The 23,489-nt window shown below is 42.7% G+C and overlaps 1 protein-coding gene across 1 annotated transcript; it reads left to right on the top strand.

Annotated features, from left to right (window-relative positions):
• Positions 1 to 72: 72 nt before the first annotated feature.
• LOC128297168 (DNA repair endonuclease XPF) lies at positions 73 to 3,595 on the top strand. Its single transcript, XM_053032759.1, has 6 exons — positions 73 to 314; positions 401 to 1,162; positions 1,248 to 1,402; positions 1,478 to 2,529; positions 2,603 to 2,824; positions 2,897 to 3,595. Exons 1-6 carry the CDS (start codon positions 73 to 75, stop codon positions 3,593 to 3,595), a joined length of 3,132 nt encoding a protein of 1,043 aa, XP_052888719.1.
• The last annotated feature ends 19,894 nt before the right edge of the window (positions 3,596 to 23,489 follow it).

Below are 23,489 nucleotides of genomic sequence, written 5' to 3'. Positions count from 1 at the left end.
AGCCTTCGAAAGCCGGTTACTTTCGGTTTGCTCTTCAAGTGATGCAGTATTAACGTTCATTTTTTGCGCAACATGGACGAAACGGTACTATCGAACAGCCTGGAAAACGATGAACTGGATATGGAGCTCGCTTGCTCTGCGGAACAGGCCGAACAGGAGGAGAAAGCCGCCCAGGAAGCCAAGGAGGATGAAGCCTTAACGGAGATGGTGAATGCAGAAGAGTTTCTGGCGTCGGAAGGTGTCCCGCTGCTCGAGTACGAAAAGCAGATGTTTTTCGACCTTTTGCATACGGATGCGTTGGTCGTTTGTGCGAAGTAAGTGCAGTTTGTTAGTTGAACGGAATGTAGATTTTTCTTCCATGGGAAGTAGTAAACACTTTTCCTGAATTCTTCACTTGCAGGGGCATCTCCTACGAACGGGCGATGTTGAATCTGTTGAAAATTTTCTGCGACACCTCTACGCTTGTGTTGGTCGTGAATTGTTCGGAAGCGGAGGAACAATACTACCGTACGAATCTGGAACATTCGGAGCACATTCACGAGTCGGCTAAAACGGCTGCGGAACGGGAACGGACGTATCTGCAGGGCGGCATTCAGTTTATAAGCACCCGCATTTTGGTGGTCGATCTGCTAAAAAACCGCATCCCAATCGAGCTGATAACGGGCATGTTTGTTGTGCGTGCACATGAAATTGTTGAATCGTGCCAGGAAGCGTTTGCGCTCCGTTTGTACCGGCAGCGTAACAAGGTGGGCTTTATTAAAGCGTTCTCTCGCAACGTGGAAGCGTTCACGTACGGGTATGGGCACGTGGAGAAGGTGATGCGCAATCTGTTCGTGAAGGAGCTGTTTATTTGGCCCCGGTTTCACATGACCATCCAGCGGTCGCTGAAACCGTACGAACCGGCCGTGGTCGAACTGCAGATACCGATGACACAGAACATGATTCTGCTGCAAACGAATTTGCTCGATCTGATGAACTATCTCGTGAAGAGCATTAAGAATTTGAACCGATTCGTGGAACTGCAGGAGGTGACGGTGGAAAACTGCGTTACGAAGAAGTTTCACAAGATATTGCAGGCTCAGCTGGACACAATCTGGCATCAGCTAAGCTCGCAAACGAAGTTGATTGTGGCCGATTTGAAGGTGTTGCGCAGTTTGATGATGTACGTACGGTACTCCGATGCTTTGCAGTGGGGTGTTTATCAAAACTAATCTAGTTCTCTTTTCCCTTTTTACTGCTAATTTCAGCTCCTGTCTCTATGGCGACGCCGTATCGTTCTATGCGCTTCTTAAGCGATATCGAACGACCGAATACGCGCTAAACAATTCCGGTTGGACCATACTGGAAGCAGCGGAAAAGGTGTTTACCATAGCAAAGGAACGTGTATTTAATCGGGAGAATGGTTTGTGTTTACAAAATTCGAGTATTGATTTATTGTCCTTCTTTACTTACATAGCTCATTTATTCACATTAACAGAGTTTGAACCGGAACTTTGCCCAAAATGGAAAGCACTTTCCGACGTGCTGCGAGTCGACATACCGAACGACATCAAGGAAATAGCACGCAAAATGCGCAAACAGGAAGAACGACATAAGTTTATGCAGCAACAGGTGAAAATATTGATTCTCTGTCAGGATTCGCGGGCCTGCTATCAGCTGAACCAATTCCTCACGCAAGGCCCCGAGCGTTACCTGTTCTTTCAAGCGATGAAGAACGATATATCCGTTGCGAAGCTGGCGGAACAGTTTAAGCACATCTCAACCGAAACGGACGGTGCAGCTTTTCGGATACAAGAGTTTGAACCGGTCGCAAGACCGAAACCAACCACTTCGAGTGCATCAGGCGCACAAAAAGAATCCACCAGTAAGGAACCGGTATCGGGAAAGGGTGGATTTTTACGTGAGCGGATCGCTAAAAAGCGTCGTGAAGCAGCCAAAGAAGAGGAAGCTCGTAAACAGAAGGAAATCGAGGAAGAGGAAGCCAAGGAACGGGGTGAAGGTGATGAGAGTGGTGCTAAAAAATCGGACATGGAAAAGGATTTAGCTGCGATGCGTACGGATGAACTGGACCATCAGCAATACTTTCGCGACTCGTATGTACTGACAATGTCCCAGCGTCCTCTTGTGGCGGACGAGCCGGATACTGATCAGTCGCAGTTTGATGTTACCATGCTGGAGAGTGGGGTGTTTGAATCGTTTGTCGAGATGGAACAGATGGACATAACGAGCGTGGTGAAGGAATCGAACCGCCCGTTGGTGTTTATACAGACGTTTAAAAGCGAAACGAGCGGGCTGGGATCGTTGGATCGTACGTTGGAACAGATACGGCCACGTTACATTGTGATGTATCACACGAATGTTACCGCCATCCGGCAGATTGAGGTGTATGAGGCACGGCAACAGCGGCAGCTGATGGCCCGTGTGAGGGTGTATGCTATCATTCACTCGAAAACGGTCGAGGAGCAATCGTATCTCACCTCGTTACGGCGCGAGAAACAAGCGTTCGAACTCCTCATCGAAACGAAACGGGTAAGGAGTTTTTATATAATTTTTTTGGACAGTTTCTTTTCATTATTTTTTATCGCTCCCATATCTCTTTTAGACAATGGTTGTTCCGGAGTATCAGGATGGCAAATCGGAGGACACGATCATGATGTTGCAGAAGAAGCAGGAAATCTCTAGCCGACAGGCCGGTGGTCAGGAGGTTAAAGATCCGTCAGAAATTGTAACACCGCGTGTGATCGTAGATATGCGTGAGTTCCGATCGGATTTGCCCTGTTTAATTCATAGGAGAGGCATCGATGTTGTGCCACTGACCATCACGGTAATTGCCAAAATTACACATTGGCGAATTTACCATTTTACTATTCACCATCTTCGTTTCCCTTTTTTGCAGATTGGAGATTACATTATCACACCGGAGATATGCGTGGAACGGAAATCAATTTCCGATCTCATCGGTTCACTCAACTCGGGTCGGCTTTACAATCAGTGCGTGCAGATGACACGTTACTACGCGAAACCGATTCTGCTGATCGAGTTCGATCAAAACAAACCGTTTCACTTTCAGCGCTACTTTATGGTTCCGAACGCTAGCGGTGCAGGACCGTCATCCGGTGGTGGTTCTACCTCCAACGAGGACATCATGGCTAAGCTGCAACTGCTTACCATACACTTTCCTAAGCTGCGGCTCGTTTGGTCACCGAGCCCCTATTCGACCGCGCAACTGTTCGAGGAGCTAAAGCAGGGCAAAGCGGAACCCGACCCGGATGTTGCCGTCAAGGTCGGTTCGGATGAGGCGGCAAACAACGATGAGCACGAAACGCTGGACGGGTTGGCGAATGTGGAGGTGCAAGAATTTCTGCTAAAGTTGCCCGGCATCACGGCCCGGAACGTGCGCCGTATTATGCGCCAATGCACGAGCTTACGCGACTTAACGCGGAAGACTGAGGCTGAGCTGGAGGAGCTGTTGGGTGGGCAGGCGTCGGCCAAGCAGCTGTGGGAGATACTGCACGTGGTGCACAAACCGGCCAAGCCGGATCCAAATGATAAACCGTATGGAGGGAAGTTTAAGCGTGGTGGGAAGCGGTTTTGATGGTGTAGATTAATGATTGTTTTTTTTATAATGTAAATAAGCCTTCAAATGTTATTGTGGTCATTTTGTCATAAGCATTAATTTGTATTTTTTTGTTTTCGTTAGAACGGTCTGTCCTTATCGACTTATTCTACCACGTAGCCGGATAGTCAGTCCTTGCTACGGGGGATTGGTCCGGATGGGATATTGGTCCGGTCCGTTCGTGTGAAGACCGGCTTCGCTACCATCATGCCACCGGGTCGCCCCTATTAATTTGTTTATCATTTTTATTATTGCATAATTATTTCCAAAATAATTCCAAAATAACGTAAACGCATTTTAGGTATTTTTTTATAGGCAAATCGTAGTTTTTGCTTATTCTTCCAGTTCCAAAGCATGAGTTGCATAGTTATGTTACGCACTGTGTTCATAAAATGTTGGGAAAGAGATGCGATGTGTTCTTTTAGTATTCGAAATAGCGTAGCGGCCTGTTTTTTAGATCAGAAACCCAACGAGGATGTCAACGAATGGAAAGAGATGAAGGACAATTCTCGCTCCATCCGACATACGTACACCATGGATCGAAGTCCAGTTTAAAAGAAAAATATATTTTAACTAATATTTATAGGATGTACAACAAAGAAACATCACGGAATTGAAATGTTTCTTCGAGAGCTGTAGCTCGCGATTTGACTGCTATGGCTCGTAGGCATTTTCCGCAAAATTAAAGAGCTCGTTTGAATGATGAACGTCCTCCTTGGAGTTGGAGGAGTTATTGATTCCATCGCACCGGTGCTCTGGAGCTAGAGAATCAGCCTTTTTCCGGCGAAAGGAAAAGAAGGATAACAGAAAGGAAAGCAAAACACACACGACAGGAAATAGGAAAATTGAACCAAATTGTGTATTCCTCCACTGCGCACCCTTTACCACCACACCGAGTCCCCTGTGCAAAACGGTGCCACCATTCATCGCGGTAAGCCGGAAATCAGAACCATGGGAACGGAAGGCCTGCATGGGTGTGCCGGAGGATGCTCAGTCACTACTGCTCTAACAACCAAGTTCGAGCACAGAATGAGGTGAAATTCTCTACCCCGAGGGTTCGGAATTCATCTACCGCAATGCATCGCTAGGGAAATGAAACTCCGATCTCCGGGGGTACTCAGCATCCCGATGATACACGGATTAATTTTCACGCCACGCGGGACCATCTCCTAGCCTTCGTCTAGTTTGGCGACGCCATGGGGAGAGAGTACTGAATTTGTTTATCCAAAAACAATTCACATATGATTATCGAGCCGTGCCACCCTAGCCCGGGGGAGGGGGGTCAGACACACTTATACCGATTCGTGCTTCTTCACCCATTCGGTGGCCAGGTCAAAGCCCTTTCAACGAGGCAAGGCCTGTGTAGAGTTTACCCCAAGCAGGGATGCTGCACGTCCTGGGGTGTCGTATAAAAATTTGATTATTTACATTTTTATTTGTTCTTGGCGTACGGGCCCCCACCGGAAGCTGCCGATGATGGGGTGGATGTTCGTGCACACAAAGAATTAAGGGTGGAAAATTCGTACAGGGCATATATAGCTTTCCGGTGTGCTACCCATTACCGCAAGGAATGTAACCGGAACCTGGCGAATTCCAAAAAAAAAAAAACATAAACGCCAACAAAGGGCACTGCGGCAATAGTACGCCACAGCGTTCGCGGTTGGTTTTTCGTTTTGGCCGAACCGAACCGACTGTTTGCTGTGCTTTTGTTTGCGATGGTTGGTGGAAGACATCTAGCAGCTCGAACCGATCGACCGGAACTGAGATTTTGTGCCGGTGAGGTGAAGGATGGTTCCTGCGCATATACGGGGATCTCTTTGCACACGAACCAAACCAACGTGATAGATGATCAGTGATGCGTATACTAAATGGGAAGAGGGGAGTCGCATTGGAGCGGGAAGTAGGAAAGGAATCTTTCAAACAACACCCTCAAATCTTCGTTGCTTTCTCCGGATGTCTGTAACTTCCCTATAACTCTCCCCGTTCCAACCGCACGGCGTGTGTGTCCTGTCGCTGTGATCAGGATGGAATAGTTTTTCCAAACCGGTGGAGTGGGTGAAAATGGGAGGCGGATCCCGACCCCGCCTGGGTGAAATATTGGTGTATATTGTTGTTTTATTGTGTTCCGCTTCTTCGCTCTCAAAGGTTCGTACGGTTCAGTTCCGCTTTTTTCCGGGGCATACGGCAATCTCTGCCATCTGAGTGCGTGCCTGCATCTCTCGTACACGGTCATGACGATGACTCATAACTATAGCAGACATATTCGTCCTGTATATGTGTGTGTGTGTGTGTGGGAGTTGAATGTGTGCTGCTCAAGGAATGTATGTCGGGAATTGGTTGTTCGCGTGCCAAATGGGCGATTATGGGGAATGTCCACTAATCAGATTGATGACGCCATTTGTTGCGTGTGCAGCTGTTAAGATAAAGACGGTAGGTACTGTAAATGTATATAATTTTTAAATTTATTTCTACCTTAAAAGAATGGATGGGGTCTTAACCGAGTGGGAACTCTTTCGAATGTGTGGTCGGTTTCTGGTTTATTTCAAAGTAGCACACAGTTCGCGTAACGGGAATTCCCTCTATAACATCGATTACATTTAGTATTCAGTGATCGATTTCTTCTTTACACGCTTCGAAGCACATTGATAATTGAACATTTTACGTTTATTTCGACAATTTTTACCAAAACTTATGTTTATAATATTAAAAAGAATCGTTTTGAATGTTTTTGGAATAAAAATGGAAGTTTAACAAACAAACAAAATCAGGCACTGTCGTAGTGCTTATCGGGAGAGAATCTTCTTGCGCAATTGGTTGATCCGATGCGTCTATGTGTGCTGCTATTAAGCGGTCGATAGATATACCTCTACGTTTCGACCTCTAACACTAATGATCGTACGGCGCTGATAGTGTGGGACGAACGGCATCGATACGCAGCCACACATGCGTGCATGATCCTAATTCTGCTTGTACGTACGGCTTGCTTTTGTCATCGTGCTGAGTTTGTGTTGATCTTATCGTGCTAATCATTTGTTCTGCATTATCTCTCTTGATCGTTGATCTCAATCCTAACAATACGATCGATAGTGCCTCAGTTCATTTCGGTCGGTTGTGGCACAATGTTGCGAATTTTAATTGCCGGTGCACTCTGTCTATTCGCGCGTTAGCTTGCGGGCATGGTTCTTAAGTGGTTTATTCCTAATAGTTTGATCATGCGTTTTAAAAGTTAATAAGTTCATTAAATTTGTCTATCATTGTTAGACAATAGTGGTTTCCCTGAAAAGGTGAAAGTGGTCTTTTTAAACCCACGTGCAAGTGGTAAACCCAATGATCTGGTACAGCGAAGTGTTGTATCGGAGAATGGTGGTTTGTTTTTTTGTGCATATTTGAAAGTTTTTGGCGAAGTGTTTTCAATCTTTGCGTATAGAAAGCCAAACGAATCTTGCGCAAATCAAGTGTGTCAAAAGCTCGTGCTTTTGGATGTGATGTGTTGTGCATTTTTTTTCTGTTAGACGCTTCCTTAGCGGCAAGGGAGCAAATGTGTCTCAGTGTCAGTGCTGTGTGAGTGTGTTCAGTGTCGGTGCGTGGCAGCTTCGCCATGTGCTCATAATCGCATCAGTGTTAAACGCATCGACCCATTCGACTCCATATCAGCCATTTTGTTCTGTTCGCCAGGGACGTGATCGATCGTAAGTACTTGCTTTTTATAGACAGGGGGTTAAACTTTTGGAAAAGAATTGCATGGTTTGATTCATCAACATTTAATGTCAGCTTGGCGTTTGGTGCAGGATGCGTTAGGATTGCCAAATCTTCTTTATACTTAAAAAAATCGATTGTAAGAGAGCTTTTAATTAATCCTAGTTGCTTCTTGGTGCAAAAGGACAATTCCCTTATACACCCACGCGTCGGGTGATTCGATTGAGTGTAACCTTTATTTTAGTCTAAATAAGTTAACGATCTTACTGCTGGTTGTGTAACCGGGATGACCTTAAACACATAAGCTAAAGTAGTATTAGTAGACATGGGGAGAACTTTACGCGAGCGTTCAGATGTTGAACATATTATAAAAATGTAATCAATTAATAAGCCGCCTTGTTTGAACGTACAATATTCAATTATGGAAGATAAGGAACCAAAGTGTATTTTATAAACTACTGCAAGGAAATGAAGAATTGCTTCAATACGAACGCGCCCGCCCGTAGGAAGTGTTTTTCTGACCTCACCAGACACCAGACACCTCCGACGGGGACTGGCCTCCGTCCACCGATGGCGATTAGTCACTCTGTAAGCAATTTGTTTTAATTTATGCACGACCCCTGCTCGGTATTAATCAAATTAACGCCAATTTTGAAGAGCTGCTAATGTTCGGACATTGTCCCGGATGCTGTGCTATCCGACTCGGATAATGGTTTAATTTGTGTTTCCCTGTCCCTGTCCTGCGGATGGATGGATGGAGATGGTTTTGATCGACGAAAAAATAAAGTGCGCCGCGTTACGCCACGTTCGGGTATCGACCGACTTCATTTTCCGATAGCTTCAACGTGGATTTAGAGTACGAGCCAGCACATTGGGGGGAAGCATGCGAGTTGTGAAGCGTCTTTCGTAACTTTAAGATCCGGTTTTCTTGGGCAGAATTTAAAGCATGAGTGCAGGCCACACGATGAACCCCCGGTGGGAGATAGTGGTAGCCCTATCGCTCGCGTTCGCAAAAGCAGTACAGTGATTTAGGAGCGTTTGAAGGGAGCAATAACATTGGTTTTCTTCAGTTGCATTAGCGCCATTAAGCAAAGCCAGCAGCAGTTCGTTCGTGCAGGATGTTGTGCGACGTCGTCTTTTTTTTTTCGTTTGATATCCCGTCCTCATCCAACCGTGCCCCGTGACGTCTTCGGTGTTTGCCGGATAGATGCTGCAGCCCCAATGAATGTCTGGCCATGAATATTAAAACGATTTTCACCGAGGCTAATTCTTATCGAAAGCGTTGGCGATGGGTTGGAATAGGCTGTAATTAACCCAGATCGGGGTCCACCGACACCTATTGTCCGGCGTTGTTCCAGGCGCCTAGGGTTTTCGCGCTTATCTGCTGTGTTCTGGATGCTGGGCACATCCTTGCCCGGCAAACTGCAAGCCGTTTTTTCCTACTGCTTTTTTATATCTGTTTTTAATTTTGTTTTTTTTTTTTTGCAACGAGCGTGCAATTAAATTCCATTTAATTAAACGTAAATTTATCCCCTGGCACGGTTTCCGTCGGTTTCCGCTTTGGGTTTGTTTTGGTAGGTGTAAAAGATGCTCCGGCGAAGCATCCGGAGCAGTTAGAATCAATATGGTAATGGGGATAGGGAATTTCAGCAGCAGTGGTTCTTACTGAATGGGGAAATCATTTGGAGAAAGTAACGTTATTTACAGTTGGCGGTTTAGTAAGCTGGGTTACATTTTGGTTAAAAGTTCAAAAGTTCGTAAGGTAAAATCACATTTATACCTTTTTTTTTAAAGCCACGTTGAAACGAAACAAATTATGAAAATTCTGTTTTTTTTGTGTTGTGAAGTCTAAACATTAAAGGTCGATCTCGGCTACAGTTATGAATTCTTACATCATACATCAAATAGAGTGTTATTTTTACAGAATGAAACGATGCAAGACAAAATATTTATAATATAGTACTTTAACTTCTTCTATCTTCGTCTTGCATAAGCTTATGCCCTAGCCACTGTAGTTTGTTATAGTGTATAAGATAAGAACTAAGCAATTCTAAGGGATTGTGAAAAACGATTACCAAACAATTTATTTATAATAATGAAAACTAATCTATAATAAAAATAAACATACATAGGAAACGAAATAATGTAATTGACATTTGTTTCTAACAATAAAATCCAATAGATCATCTAGGGACAGAAGAAAGAAGAACAGTTGTATAAAAGTAAGATCAAAGTATAAAAATTTTGCAAAAGTAAAAAAAACGGCTTTTCCTACTAAAAAGTAAAATAAAGGGTACAAAAGTATGACTAAAATCAGTCCTTCATGGATACAAATTGAAAATAACGAGAAAACATGTTCCAATTTAGTGGAAGCAAGGATTAAAAGACGCATCACTTGAGAGCCACTGACGTAATTATGCAAGTGGCGCATAATTTAACAGCGCAAAAGGAAACCGGACAGCACGTAAACTTATACGTACATTTAAAAACTGCGTTTTTATTTGCGAGTGCGTTCGTTAGTAATGCTTACTAATTATTTTACTTGGTAGGACGTTAATACGTCGTGCCGTTTCAATACGCAGGAACCAAAGGGAAGCATATTGCTTTCGGGCAAGTTCTTTCGCCTGCTTTTGTAAGGCCAATAAAATACCCGACCATAGTAACATGTATTTCCATGCGAGTATTTATTCTGCGCAAGTATGTGTGCCTTCGAGGCCGGTTTCAGATCTCATCGTTGTGTAAAAGCACTCCCACTGATTGGGTGGATCGTAAGATCAACGAAGGACAACGGATGCACTGGAACGAAATGCAAACAATGCATGTCCGTGTTGCCCGTGTACGCAAACATTCCTCTCGATGCATGTACGGATACGCAGCAACCTGAGAGCAGCAACTGCAACCGTACAAATTGCCCTTTTCAAGTTCCTTGCTGCTGGAACTTTCACGCTACCTCATCCTACCATATCTTCCCCTCACTGACAGGGCTCTTTATCATACAGGAATGCACAGTACAACTGCTGTGTGTGTGTGTCAGTGTTTCATCTGCATTTCGACTTACAGCACTCGGCATACTGTCCTCGCTTCTGCTGACTCGGCAGGAGTTAACACAATCAAATTTGCATGTCATTTTTCTTACGAAACTCGCATGAGCAGCATGTGCTGGCACGTGGAACCCGGTGGAAATTGAGATCCGGGCAGGCGGGGCATTACAGATAGTATCGTTAACGAAAGCAGAAGCAACAAAAAAGAATGGCCCGGGCCGCGCACGGTAATGCGTGTAGATGGTTTATTTTCTTTTAAGTTGCTCCTTCTGGATGGTTAAAGGTTCCGTAACGTAGAACGTAACGCTGGAAGTGTAAATGGGTTCCCATTTCGTCGTGCGTTTGTCCTCTCTTTTTGTCTGACTCTCTGTTCTGCTGGCCCGTGATCATTTTCACACCCAAAACACCCTTGGATGGGGAGGGGACGGGGTGGAATATGTGCAAAATTTGCATACAAACGTACTACTGCTGCTGCTACCACGATACGCAGCTTCTGCACACTTTTCCATCCCCAAATGGGTGGTGGGAAATTCCTGAACCCTCTCGTAAGTACGTGTGTTTGCTTTCGAAGCATGGATGCCCCCGGTCTTAGGATGACTTCGGCGGACGAATGTGCGGACAGTCGATGGAAATCTAGTTATGAACCATCTGGGGCTTCTACGAGGCAGTAGCTGATGATGGACGACTTCTTAGAAATGGGTGTTCCAGTTCCGAGAGGATCATCTGACACGGGGGAAACATAAAGTTATTTTATATTCTCCCGTGTCGTCGACCAGACAAGGTACGTTTGCACCAAGAATGACGAGCTGACGAGGCTTTTACGAGACGTTAAAGGCATTCCTTTCTGCTCTGTTAAATGATGTTTGGCATGCATGAGGGCTCCAGAACGCTGTTTGTTAGCCATAAGCTTTGGCAAAACTGTACCAGCTATTGAACCTAGCTCCCGTGGTGGAGCTATGAATTAAACAATATCTTATACTTTGCAAATTCCAGTTGTGTGTTTTTATACATAATGAAACCATCTCCCCACGGTTATACATATTTTGTTGTATTTCCGAATACCGGAATACCAGCGCATCGGCCGAGAGCAAACTCACGAAGTCTTCTCACGTGTACTCCCGGAAGAAGTCAGACGCTGAAGGTGGAGTTGTTACCAATCTTTCCCCTGTTTGACAGCAGGACGATGCCACGAATCGATACCGGGGGTTGGATGAATATAAATGATAATTTCATTTCCGTTTGCCCTCCTCCGAAGTTCCCGGATGCCCTCCCAGTGATGGGGATGATCCAGCCAACGGGTGGCAGCAAACAGGCCAAGTTTGCTTGGAGGACTGAAGGGAATTAAGACATTCCTGGACGCCTGGCTAGTGATTTTGCAAACGAAAAAAAAACAAAAAAAGGTGTAAACACGCTTGAAACAACGGCACTGGGTACGTTTCTTCGAACCCCGCTTGCATTCCCGTAGCGGGAAAACCCTTCGAGCTTCAAATTTTCCTATTAATTTCGATGCTGCCAACGCTAGCCATGCGGATGGAATTTGTGAGTGGGCGCCGCCGTGAGAGTGGAAAACTCTGAGGCTATAAAAGAATACGCAGAATAACTTTGACAACAGGGCTAAAGATTGATCATCAATATTCGTTAAGAGTGTTATAATTATTCGTAAACCTGAGAATGGTTGAGTATCAGTTATGTACTGGTAAAGTTGATGAGTGTTATTGTTCTGCAAAATTAGTAACAAGATTTTATTCCAATTGAAACCTCAAACTAATCGGGCTTTGAAGTTCGCGGTTTCTACGAAGTTTACTTCATTAATTCAAAATTTAGTGAATAATTTTTATTATTCACTTATTATGGTTTGGTTTCTTCTGTTTCTTTAGTGATAACCTCACGCGGTCTAGAGGCCTGCCATATTTGGCTTACGTTGACTTTATTTAATCGTTGCTGAATTGTCAGTCCTGTGTACGAGATCCGAATGGGGTTTTGTACTGGTCCTGTCGAGTGGAACCGTTGTCTTAAATTAAATACACCACTGGTGGCACCCTGTTAGCTTATCTCTACAAATTATTCTATTGTATCATAAATTGTTACTTAGTGTAATTATATGAAAGATGTTATAAGATTTAATGTTTGCAATATATAACATAAGACGTAGCCATCGTCACAAGACAGAACCGATACCAAATCCCATTTAGATTTTTTATCTATTCTGTTAGTTCTGCGTTAAATATTTCTCTACTACTATTAATCTTAACCGGCATGATCTAGATGACCGATAAGGCCTGAAGGAGTACATCATTGCTAAGAAGCAGCTAGTTCTCAACAAATTCTAGCTACCAGCTATGCAAGTAGCTCTATTAAAGTCAGTAAAAGTCAATAAAATGCCACGGCCAGAAGGTATATTTGGTAGCGGGTCCGGTCCTACATGACAGGACCAGGACAAAATTCCATATGGACCGTTCCAACAAAGGAAGTCGTAGCAAGAACTGACTATCCGACTCTGTAATTGAATTAGTCGATAAAGGCTGGGCGTTCTAAACAAGTTACTAAACTAATAAGCAACTCTTTTTCTTTTCTTCAAACAAAATAAATAACAGAACGATTATGGCCCTGTACTGTTGCATTACTTGTGCAAATGGTACATTATTCTATCACTTCTTTATAGCAATCAACCGAGAAACAAATCTATTCTATCTTTATATTTAAATATTTCAATATTCTGCAGACTTCATCTCATGTTTATTTATTTCCTTTTTTTCCATTTGTCTCGTTTTGCGCCTTATCTAATTCTGGTTAGTTCAAATAAACGCACGCCGGACATCTATTATTCCCAGTTGGAATGCCATTCCATTTCCCCTTCGCATCAGCTCGCGTCTTTCCTTATTAACGCACCGCCTTCCGGCCCTCGGGGGGCCACGGGGCACGGGTGCAATCAAATTTTTACAAATAATAAACAATAAATCTCATTTTTCGTCACTTCACGGTTGATTTCATGCGTTACGTGTGTGGCCTCCTTCCGCCCGACGACTGGTGTGTCGAGATTGAGGAAATTTGTTTCCTCCTTCGCTTCGCCAGCGTCCCACACGATTGCAAAAGGGGATCGACATTTAGAAAGCTTATCAATTGGTGGTTTATTACATACAGCCACGCTACGATTGTTTTCCATCCAGCGGGAAATGGAAAGCAACTGTATCTATTCCGTTCGACTGCAACCCGCAAAATCGGATGCTGCATTTATCGACCCACACCGTGGCCGAACAGGCGGCTTATTTTCGTAACAATTCACCAGCACGTACCGTGACGGATTGGGAGGAAAATATTATCATTCCACCCCTGGGCGATGTGGCCGAAGCCAAAGATTAACTCAGTACAGTAGTCGCCGGCAGGGAGGCGAAGCGAACGCGACTGGACAATCGAACGAATTGGCGCACGGTGTTAAGGGGTGAGAAAAAGGGACACTGTTCCTTTGTTTGTACCAGGAGATGCGGACCAGCAAAAATTAATGCAACAATCGGAAATCGGGTTTGGATGAGATGTCACCATTTGCTGATAACGGGGCCTGCAGCCATGGCCGTCGATTGGTAACGTGTTTGTCACGGTACACGTTTGCACGGCTAGCATGTAGCACCGTCTTAGACATCTGTTAGACAACGCAAGCACAAGATTTCGTTTGAAAATGCGAAGACGCATGGACATGGACTTGTACTTGTCATCTTTTCGTATGACAGACGTTTGTTATGCTACGACGATAGCAATTTTGGGGGTTTTTAACGGGTTTCATGGTTAAGTGTTATGTTATCTTGATTTATATTTCTTTATTGTGTTGTTTTTTTATTAGTTTAACTTTTATACTTATTTTTTATCTTTTTTTTCGCATTTTGGACTATTGTTTTCAACTTTTTTCTATCCTTTACAAGCAAACGAATGTTATTTAATCAGCTAAATAAAAGGGGATGTTCTTTACGAACAAATTAGTATACTGTAGCATACTTAACAAATATGTTTTGTTACCAGCTTAAGTTTAAACGTATCGCCACTAAATCGGTTAAACGTCACTGTAACACTATAGGCAAGCTACCACTAATAATTATTACTTATCATTGAATATGTTAGATATACTACAAGTAATAATTTATGTACCTTTGTACCTATGTATTAATGCATAATGAATAAATTCTATTCTGCAATATTATACAGAAATGGAAAAAAACCTATCGAGCAGCGTTCCATTTATTCACTCGGGGAAAACTAATCCCACCGTATTTGTATGGACCACCGGTGTGATGATGGCGGGAATGCCAATTATTAAGTGCTTGTGATTTCTTAAGCTTCGCATGCAATTAGACGCAATAACTGATGCGCCGGGATGCCCACACGGGATGCCCCGGCACCGGGAGCAATTCAGATTAAGCTACAATTAAATGTACATTTTGCCCCTTGGTTTGCTGCGACTGCTAGCTTAATATCCCTGGCAATCGATACCAACATCGATTTCAGCCCGGTTCCACAACACAACCGGCAGGCCAGCTTAAGGAAAGCAGAAGTTAAAACCAACCTACCGGAAGGAGAAGATTGATTGAATCCTATTAGGGGTATTAGTTTTTTTTTTGCTGCTGTTGTTTCTTTGCGTGTGTATGCCCTAATGTGGATCGATAGTCCTGTGCCGAGCGCCCCTTATCGTTATCATCACATCGCAAATTCAATCAATAATTGCACGTCTACACGGGCCTGTAAGGAGGAGGTTCCAGCTGACAGATTAAACGAAATAGCTCTTCCTGGTTCTTGCTTTCTTGGTCCCGAAACATGCCTAAAAGACTGCATTCAGATTGCCAGCAAAGGGCAGCCACTTGACGTTAAATGTGCTTTGTGTCTGGTACCGTTTTGTTGCCAGGATGGCCAGCAGCTAGTGCTGAGAGTTTTGCATTTAATTGAATCGTTCAATCATCCTCTTTCGCTTTATTTTTTTTAGTATTTGTGATAAGATTTGGATTCTTGGTAGCAAACTGGCTGCAATGTAAACAGTGGAAAAGACGAGCTGAACGTGAAAAGGTTCGGCATTCATTTCCGCCAGAATACATCCATATGCAAGTAATGTGCAAAGTAAACGAAAAACTTTTACTGGAACCATGTCTTGCATTCAATTTTCATGATTGTTTGCCATGTGTGTGTGTGTGTGGAATGAATGCATTTCAGCTCGGACGACCAGCGTACATATATTCCGGTACGGTTGGTACGTGAAAATCAAATACACCGGTAAAACTATGGGCAAAAAAGAGATCTCTCGACAAAAGGAGGACTTTTTTTCCAAACCCCCCGCACACACACGTGAGGCTTATGTGATGCCTTCTTTCACCCTGTTCCGCCACACCCGGTTCCGGATCATTCTCGCATACAGCACCGCACCGGAGTAGGGCGAGATCGCCAATAGAGTGAAAGAGGATTTGAAACATTATCGGATTATTGTTTCTCTACACTTATTACCGGCAGTGCCGGGGTTTGAAGTGCGTTCCGGTTTCTTTCCTGCGGAAGCTTACCGCTCGTCCCTGTCCTACGTACTTTCCCTACGTTGGGTTCCGTAATCGGCCCACGGGTAGGTTTGTTCGTTGGCAGATGGAGCGTATAATAATGGAGATAAATTATTAAAAATAATTCCACACCCTTGGCACTACCGTTTGCACATCCTGTTTTGCATCCATGCAGACGGCATACTGCTGTGTGTGTGTGTGTGTGCTTCGGTTGTCCAGCAGCACTACCCTGCGTCGATCCCAGGAACCAGGATGGATGAGAGGCTTCACAATCGGAGCATCAAACAACGTTAAATTACGTTGTCAAAGGTGAGCACGGGAATAAAACAAAAAAAAAGATACACGAGGCACAGTTAATCAAGTTCGGGAAGGCTAAAGGTACTGCCGGTAAGTTAATTTATGGGTACGCATTTTGATTTAGCAGGTTTGGGTAGCATAAATTGCATCAATTGTAGCATAATTGAGAGCGGCCAGTGTAATCGAGTGCCGTTCTTCACGGATCAAGTCTCTTTGTTTTTTTTTCTAGTGGAAGCAGATTGTTGCCAGTAAAAGTATTTGGTTTTTTGATTATCATTTTAATGATAAGGGCTACTCGTTAAACATTTGAAGGAGGAAAAATATGCGTCTCGGAAAAAAAAACAAACCACACACAATACAAAAATGTGATTTGCAACGTTTTCATACAGTGCCTGATGTAACAGTATGATTTCTTGGTTTTTTGGGACAATAAAACCAAATTGTTCCACTAAGGTATACCTACTTACTGCTTTTCCTTTACTTTATACTGGCATTTTAGAAAGATTGCATTTTTTAAAATGATTTCTACAAGTATCTACGAACATAATTTCTTTTTCAATACGTATAACCGTTTCCAATTCATACAAAAATATGAGTAAATATGAGCAAGTAAAAAGACTTATTTTTTATGAATTTAACTTTGTGATAAGTATTTTGTTTTGATTTCATAATATTTTTCAAACACTTTTTTTACTATTTCATAGTTATCTCTTGACGTTAGCTGTCAAAACATTCCCCAGTTTTCATTAACGTTCCCCATTATTCCCACAAAGAAAAACCTCTTGGCTCTATAGTTATGTGATGGACTGTAGAAGCTTCAAAAAAAGGGTCCTGCCAATGCCTACTACAAATGATCTTGTTCAAATACGCGTTTACGAATTGCTTACACTTAACCGCTTCAGCAGAGCCAAACTGTCCGGGCCCATTACAGCACGGAGTCAATTTTCCTCACCGCGTTTGCGTACTCAATTTGGCCCCACGTTTACTGAAAACTTTTGGCACTAACAAATGTTAAAAACACCTCCATCAACGGGGTCGTCAGTGGTTAATTAACAACAGTACCATCCCAACCATCATGATGGTTGTTCCTGCAATAAAGGGTGCACGGGGGCACCAACCTCAATGGTCAGAACAACCTCGTTACGGGTGTCGTTCGATCGGTGGCAGAAAATATGGTCGTTGAGTGTAATCGATTAATGAAGCCATTATTTACCACCCGGCCTTGTAGGATCGGTTAAAAAGGCGTAACAGCGGTACAAACGTACCACTGCCCAGCTGGGGAACGAAAAAAAGGGTCACTGGAAGGATGAATGGTGGGTGTGGGTGTGCCATTGGGAAAAGTGTGAAGCATCATGAATGAATTCGTCTTAACCGGGGTTCGGCGTTCGAAAGGTCGGCTAGAACCACCGCCAAACCCTGTTCGGTCCCGGTGGTCTCCACCATCGTGGAGAGGGTAAGTAAGATGAAGTGTGCCTTTTATCAGATACCCAACAGGACATCGTTTATTATGGTTCATTAATAATGAAATATTTGTATCATTAAAACATACCATGTGATTTTTCTTTCGCTATCATCATCATGAATCATGTATTGGTATCGATTACTTGCATCGCAAAATTGTATAGAGTCCGATATTTAATTATTTGCTTTAATTTGTGCCTTTCACTGTATTAGATCTGACTGTTTGATTGAAATCAATTCATTTCATAAATAATTAATTGTTCACGGGGGGTTCAGATTAAGGGCATTTGAATACGTAGGGCATTATCAGTTCTACACCTTACAAACAACACACCAGTTTATAATCCCAGCCCAGTTAACGCGAGTGCACGTGAAATGGTTCACAATTATTTGCTTTGACCAAAACATACAAACACACATCCGCAGTTGCTTGGTAAATGACACGGTTTATGTCCCCGTCAACATTTGCACAATCTATCATAGTGTAAAGCTACATGAAAAGGGGACGCATCCAAAACAAATATGCTCTACATTGAGCTAACCCGGTATCGATCTATTTCTTTCTAGTGCAGTAGATGATTACGGGTTCGAAATGGTTATTGTTGATCAAGCATGCAACCGGAGCACTTAATTGGACCATCGACGGTAAACATACGCATTGAACTATATTCCAATAATCCATTGGCGGTATGATTTGATAAGGGTCTAATATGATTCCTTTGTTCGTAACAAATGGTTTAATACTTTAATACCTTTTGTTACATTCGCTAATTTAAATTTTAATTCCTCGGGACAAGATAACAGTGCAGATTATGCATTATTATTATTGTGATTAAAAGCAATAGTTAAATAAGTGAAAAATCTTAATGCATAGAATCTAATACTTGATTTAGGATAATCGTATAACACAGACTATTGCCCATTTCTACAAATTGTATAATAGTATAACAATATAACACATAACAGATTATTTCCTTATCTGTCATTCGTTTAGCTGTCATTTTCTGTCATTTAGCAGTAGGGTTATCTGGTACTTTGAGTTATTCTCACAAAAAAGGCGTACTTATAGTTATGCTACGCACTGTAGTCGGATTTTCGTCTTAATTGTAATAATCTTTAATTATTTTTCATCAACATCTTTCTATGTAATATTACTGTTTTAAGCCATAAATTTAAAAACGCTGCAAATTCAACGCAAACAAGTTATCTATAATGTCGATTAAGCCATGCCATTCGACATAGACCCCACTGTTGCAATCGAATCTACTATCAGATGTGCTAAACGGCAGATCGTCCAATTGCTAAAAACCACAAACAGGATGGCGCCAACTAATAGCCATCAACCACCAGTTGCGACCACGCGTCCTGCAACCACAAGCAAACACTCTCCGTGGCGTAGAACGCAGAACGGCCAAGCGATGATTAATGTGCCATTATGGGAAGCTTTGCACAGGCGAACGGTGAAACAATATCAAACCACAAAAGAAAAACAACTCTTACTGCATAAAAACTAACAGCTTTGGCCTATTCGGCGTAGTTTCGGGGATTTTTTTTGGCGGTAACCTTCATCATCCCGCCCCATTGGTCACTTGAAGAAATGTTACTTTGGGTGACGACGTTTTATCACAACACTTGCAGGGTTTTTGTTTTCGTCCGCTATCGAAACATTCAGCATAAAATGGCAGCATCATTCTAACCTTGGCCAAAGGACGAACTGTTATATTATGTTTTCACCACTGGTGCCAGTCTGTCGCGGCGCCACAAAGTGTTGTGTGGCGTAGGCAAATGTTTGGGTTTGAGGGTGAACTATAATTATGTCCCTCGGTGGGTAATCATTGATGCTGTGGCGGTTTTCCGCTGTGAAATAAAAGGCGGGTGAGTAATGGAAGCTTTCGAGCAGGGGTTTTCAACCGGATGGAGCATTCAGACCATCCATCAGGAAAACAAAATAGCATAGTAGGCGACTTGATAGTATACACACTAACTTGTTTAGAGTAAACGAAAGTTTGAATGAGGTAGTTAGGAATGGTCTTGTAAGTAATTGCCATCTTTTTGCTATTTAATTTTGTAGAATAGACAGCTCTACGTTAATGTACGCAGGAGACACGTAGAAATAAATAATTGAACTTTTGTAGTCGTCCAAAATTTCACCTATTTTGTGTCAAATATCAACAACGACAACATGATGTTGGCAGCTAGAGGGTCTTTCTGTTTGAGGTAACTTCTCCCCCCACAATACCTGTCGCGATTAATAAAACTGGAACTACAAGGAACATATGTAGTTCCGATACTGATTTTTATTAACTATGTGCAAACATTCTAGTCGTGTTCGAGAGGAAAATGCTCAAAAGGATTTTAAGCTCCTTATGTGTCAAAGAATATTTAGGCATGACATTTAGACCAGGCTGGTTCCGGTGGGCCTGTTATGCCATGAGAATGACTCTGGACGACCCTGGAAGAGGAAGGCTCAAATTGAGAAGGAAGCAAGGCCGGAATGTTACGTAGACTGATGACGGCGTTTAATCAGTTTAAAGCAGTTTGAAGGATTCTTGCTGCAAGCCCTAACCATGAAGCGGTTCTAGTGTTGGTAAAGTTAATAAGTAACTTTATATAGCATATCTAGTTCTAGTTATATCTAGTTCATAACTTTATTCTTCTCCCAATTGTTGTTAAACAATAAGTGATCGTATAATTATGTTGTGCACTGTAACATTCGCGGATTCCGTATGTACAAAAAAAATCAAGGTAAACCTTAATGTATTGGAAAACAAAACTATATAAACATAGCAGAGCGCACATGCAATAAGCACTCGAATGATTGATAATATTAACGATTATGTTCCTCTAAATCATTCAATTACTCTGCTCAGCTCCGAAACCCGAACAATTCACATTTTAGCCAACTAAAGAAAAGCAAACAGACACATCAAACAAACAAATTTTCGTTGCATTCCGGCAGGTTTGGTCGATGGAAAATAATAAAATAAAACCACCCATAAGCTTGCAATGTAAATATCTCTGCTCATTCGTGAAAATGCTTTGAATAGATTTTGGTGCCGCTCAGTACGAAAGCAAAAGTGTAATAAAAGCGATTCAATAAAACATACACCTAACAGTACCGTGCCATGTGTGGGGATGTGTTTGCATTTTTCCATGTTATCATTTGCCAGCCCGCCAGCTAGTTGTGTGTTGTGTGCGATTTGTTGCATTTGTGCAGTCGGTGTGTGTTAGATGGTTCCCCAAATAGTGCAACCATCGCCGAATGCTGCGAGTGATGCACAAAAGCGGCAATACAAAAAAGAAGGCAAAATGGTTTTAAAATAGTTATGTTTGTTCGGTTGGCATTTTGTGGCTTAAATTTCCGCAGCGCACAAGCAAGCAAGAAAACATCTGTGGTATCATTGTTTGGGCATTGTGTTTTTTTTCTCTTCTTTATTTTTAATGGAAAAGAGAGAAGCAAAGGGTAAGGAAAGTGCATGCGGAGGGGAGGAACATATAAAATGCAATGTTTTAATTTTCACCACCAACTAGCGCTCCATTTTTCGGTGGAATAACATTAAAAGTGCTAGTTTCGTCAGGCAACGGTTTCTAGTTTTCCACCAAACGCCGGAAGCATGTTGAATGTTTGCTCTCGTCGGGCCGCGCTTTGCTTGGCCGTGTGTGACGTATAGGAACGTGAGACAAATAAAGTTGAAAAATTGCAAAATGGTCCGTGGCTAAGCTGGAAAGAGCTGGGGAAATAACATGGCCATTTTGTGGAATGATGTTGAAAAGTTTCACGTGTTCAGTGGAGGATCAATCCCCTTGGAGGCCCAGGGCGGAATTTTTAAAGTGGGGCCTTTATTTTTGCTACGGCATTATCGGTGTTAGGGAGATGTACTTCAAACATGATTTAACAACACCAGCAAAGTCTCGGAAAGAAAGCTCCCTTGCGTACATCTCAGAGTTCTGTTGCGTAGCCCTGTAAACGGGCCTAGTAAGCTACTCTATATATATAAACGTTTGAATGCGCTAAGGAGAACCATAACGCCACTACTTGGATCACATTTTCTACGATTTACGTACATTTACGATTCCTGATTAGTCCAGCGCCTGCTACGATTTTTCGCCTAAGGTACAGTTTTCAATCGGTTTACTTTACGGAAACAATCAGAGAAATTTCTTTGAAACCTGTTTCGCTCATGTTGAAGATTTAGTCGATGAACAACACAATTGTTTTCAGATTTGCGAAATCAGGAAAGCATGCTTTTCAAGAGGTGACACCTGCAGTGTGGAATAAATTTGCCTATCACTATTGCTATTGCATACTACCAAACCCGTGAGAGCGATCGCTAGTGTACGGAAGATGGATGAAACGGAAAGCATCCTTCATCTCGCTCAAACTTTCCATTAGCTGGTACGAAATTCCATACCAACCAGCTATTTTCAGATTTCCGATACCACGAGAGCATCCACGGAAGAGGTAGCACATAGTACAGCAATTTTGCTTGAAAACCGCCGAAAGGTATGCAATGTTTAAACACTAACTTTCCCGTTGGTCGGGAAAAATTTCTTCGAAAACTACCAGTTTCCGAATTTAAAGTACCAGGAGAGCATGCACGGAAGAGGTAGCTCCTGGTACTGCGCCGTAAGGTATGCAATGTTTATACACTAACTTTGCAACCAACTTATGCAATGTTTATACACTAACCTTGCAACCAACTTGCAATGCAAGTTTGGTGCATGCAAGAAACTTGCAGCAAGATGGCGTCCAACTTCGTACTTGCATGCAACAAACTTGCATGCAAGCTTGCATGCAACAAACTTGCATGCAAGTTCTTGCAAGCAAATTCTTGCATGCAAACTTGCATGCAAGTTTGTATGCAAGTTTGCATGCAAGTTTGTTGCATGCAAGTTTGTATGCAAGTTCTTGCATACAAACTTGCATACAAACTTGCATGCAACAAACTTGCATGCAAACTTGCATACAAACTTGCAGGCAAACTTGCATGCAAACTTGCATGCAAGTTTGCATGCAAGAATTTGCTTGCAAGAACTTGCATGCAAGTTTGCATGCAAGCTTGCATGCAAGTTTGTTGCATGCAAGTACGAAGTTGGACGCCATCTTGCTGCAAGTTTCTTGCATGCACCAAACTTGCATTGCAAGTTGGTTGCAAGGTTAGTGTATAAACATTGCATACCTTACGGCGCATTGCGTTGCAAGTTGGTTGCAAAGTTAGTGTATAAACATTGCATACCTTACGGCGCAGTACCAGGAGCTACCTCTTCCGTGCATGCTCTCCTGGTACTTTAAATTCGGAAACTGGTAGTTTTCGAAGAAATTTTTCACGACCAACGGGAAAGTTAGTGTTTAAACATTGCATACCTTTCGGCGGGTTTCGACCAAAATTGCTGTACTAGGTGCCTCCTCTTCCGTGGATGCTCTCCTGGTATTATACATTCGGAAACAGGTAGTTTTCGAAGAAATTTTTCTCGACCAACGGGAAAATTAGTGTCCTGGTCCTGGTACAATTTAGTTTATACTTTAAAGTCACTAAGTCGATATTCTTCTCTGCATTTAATTTATCATATAGAAACAAATGTTTTATATAACCAAGGAAGATATTTTTGATAAATTTTCTACCTTGTAAATTAATTTTTTTGCTATAAATTAACTTTGTTGTAAAATTTTCAAAAACCGCACAATCGGCACAAATTTTTTGGGCCCCCAACACGGCGAGGCCCTACGCGACCGCCTACTCCGCCTACCGTTTGATCCGCCGCTGCACGTGTTACATACGTACTGGTCCGTCTGTGAGAAGCACTCTGCTGGAGGAATAAATGAAATCCATGGCGTTTTAAACTATATCATACGAT

The sequence above is a fragment of the Anopheles moucheti genome, chromosome 2, assembly GCF_943734755.1.
Source record: "Anopheles moucheti chromosome 2, idAnoMoucSN_F20_07, whole genome shotgun sequence".
Taxonomy (NCBI): Eukaryota; Metazoa; Arthropoda; class Insecta; order Diptera; family Culicidae; genus Anopheles; species Anopheles moucheti.
The sequence above is the reverse complement of the archived record's forward strand: the minus strand, read 5'-3'. Positions and strand labels throughout refer to the sequence as shown.

Excerpts from the sequence above, each read along its gene's own strand:
- LOC128297168 (XM_053032759.1), top strand. The coding sequence starts at position 73 with ATGGACGAAACGGTACTATCGAACAGCCTGGAAAACGATGAACTGGAT. Across the intron at positions 315-400 it reads GCGTTGGTCGTTTGTGCGAA|GGGCATCTCCTACGAACGGG; the intron begins GTAAGTGCAGTT and ends CTTCACTTGCAG. Across the intron at positions 2,530-2,602 it reads TCCTCATCGAAACGAAACGG|ACAATGGTTGTTCCGGAGTA; the intron begins GTAAGGAGTTTT and ends TATCTCTTTTAG.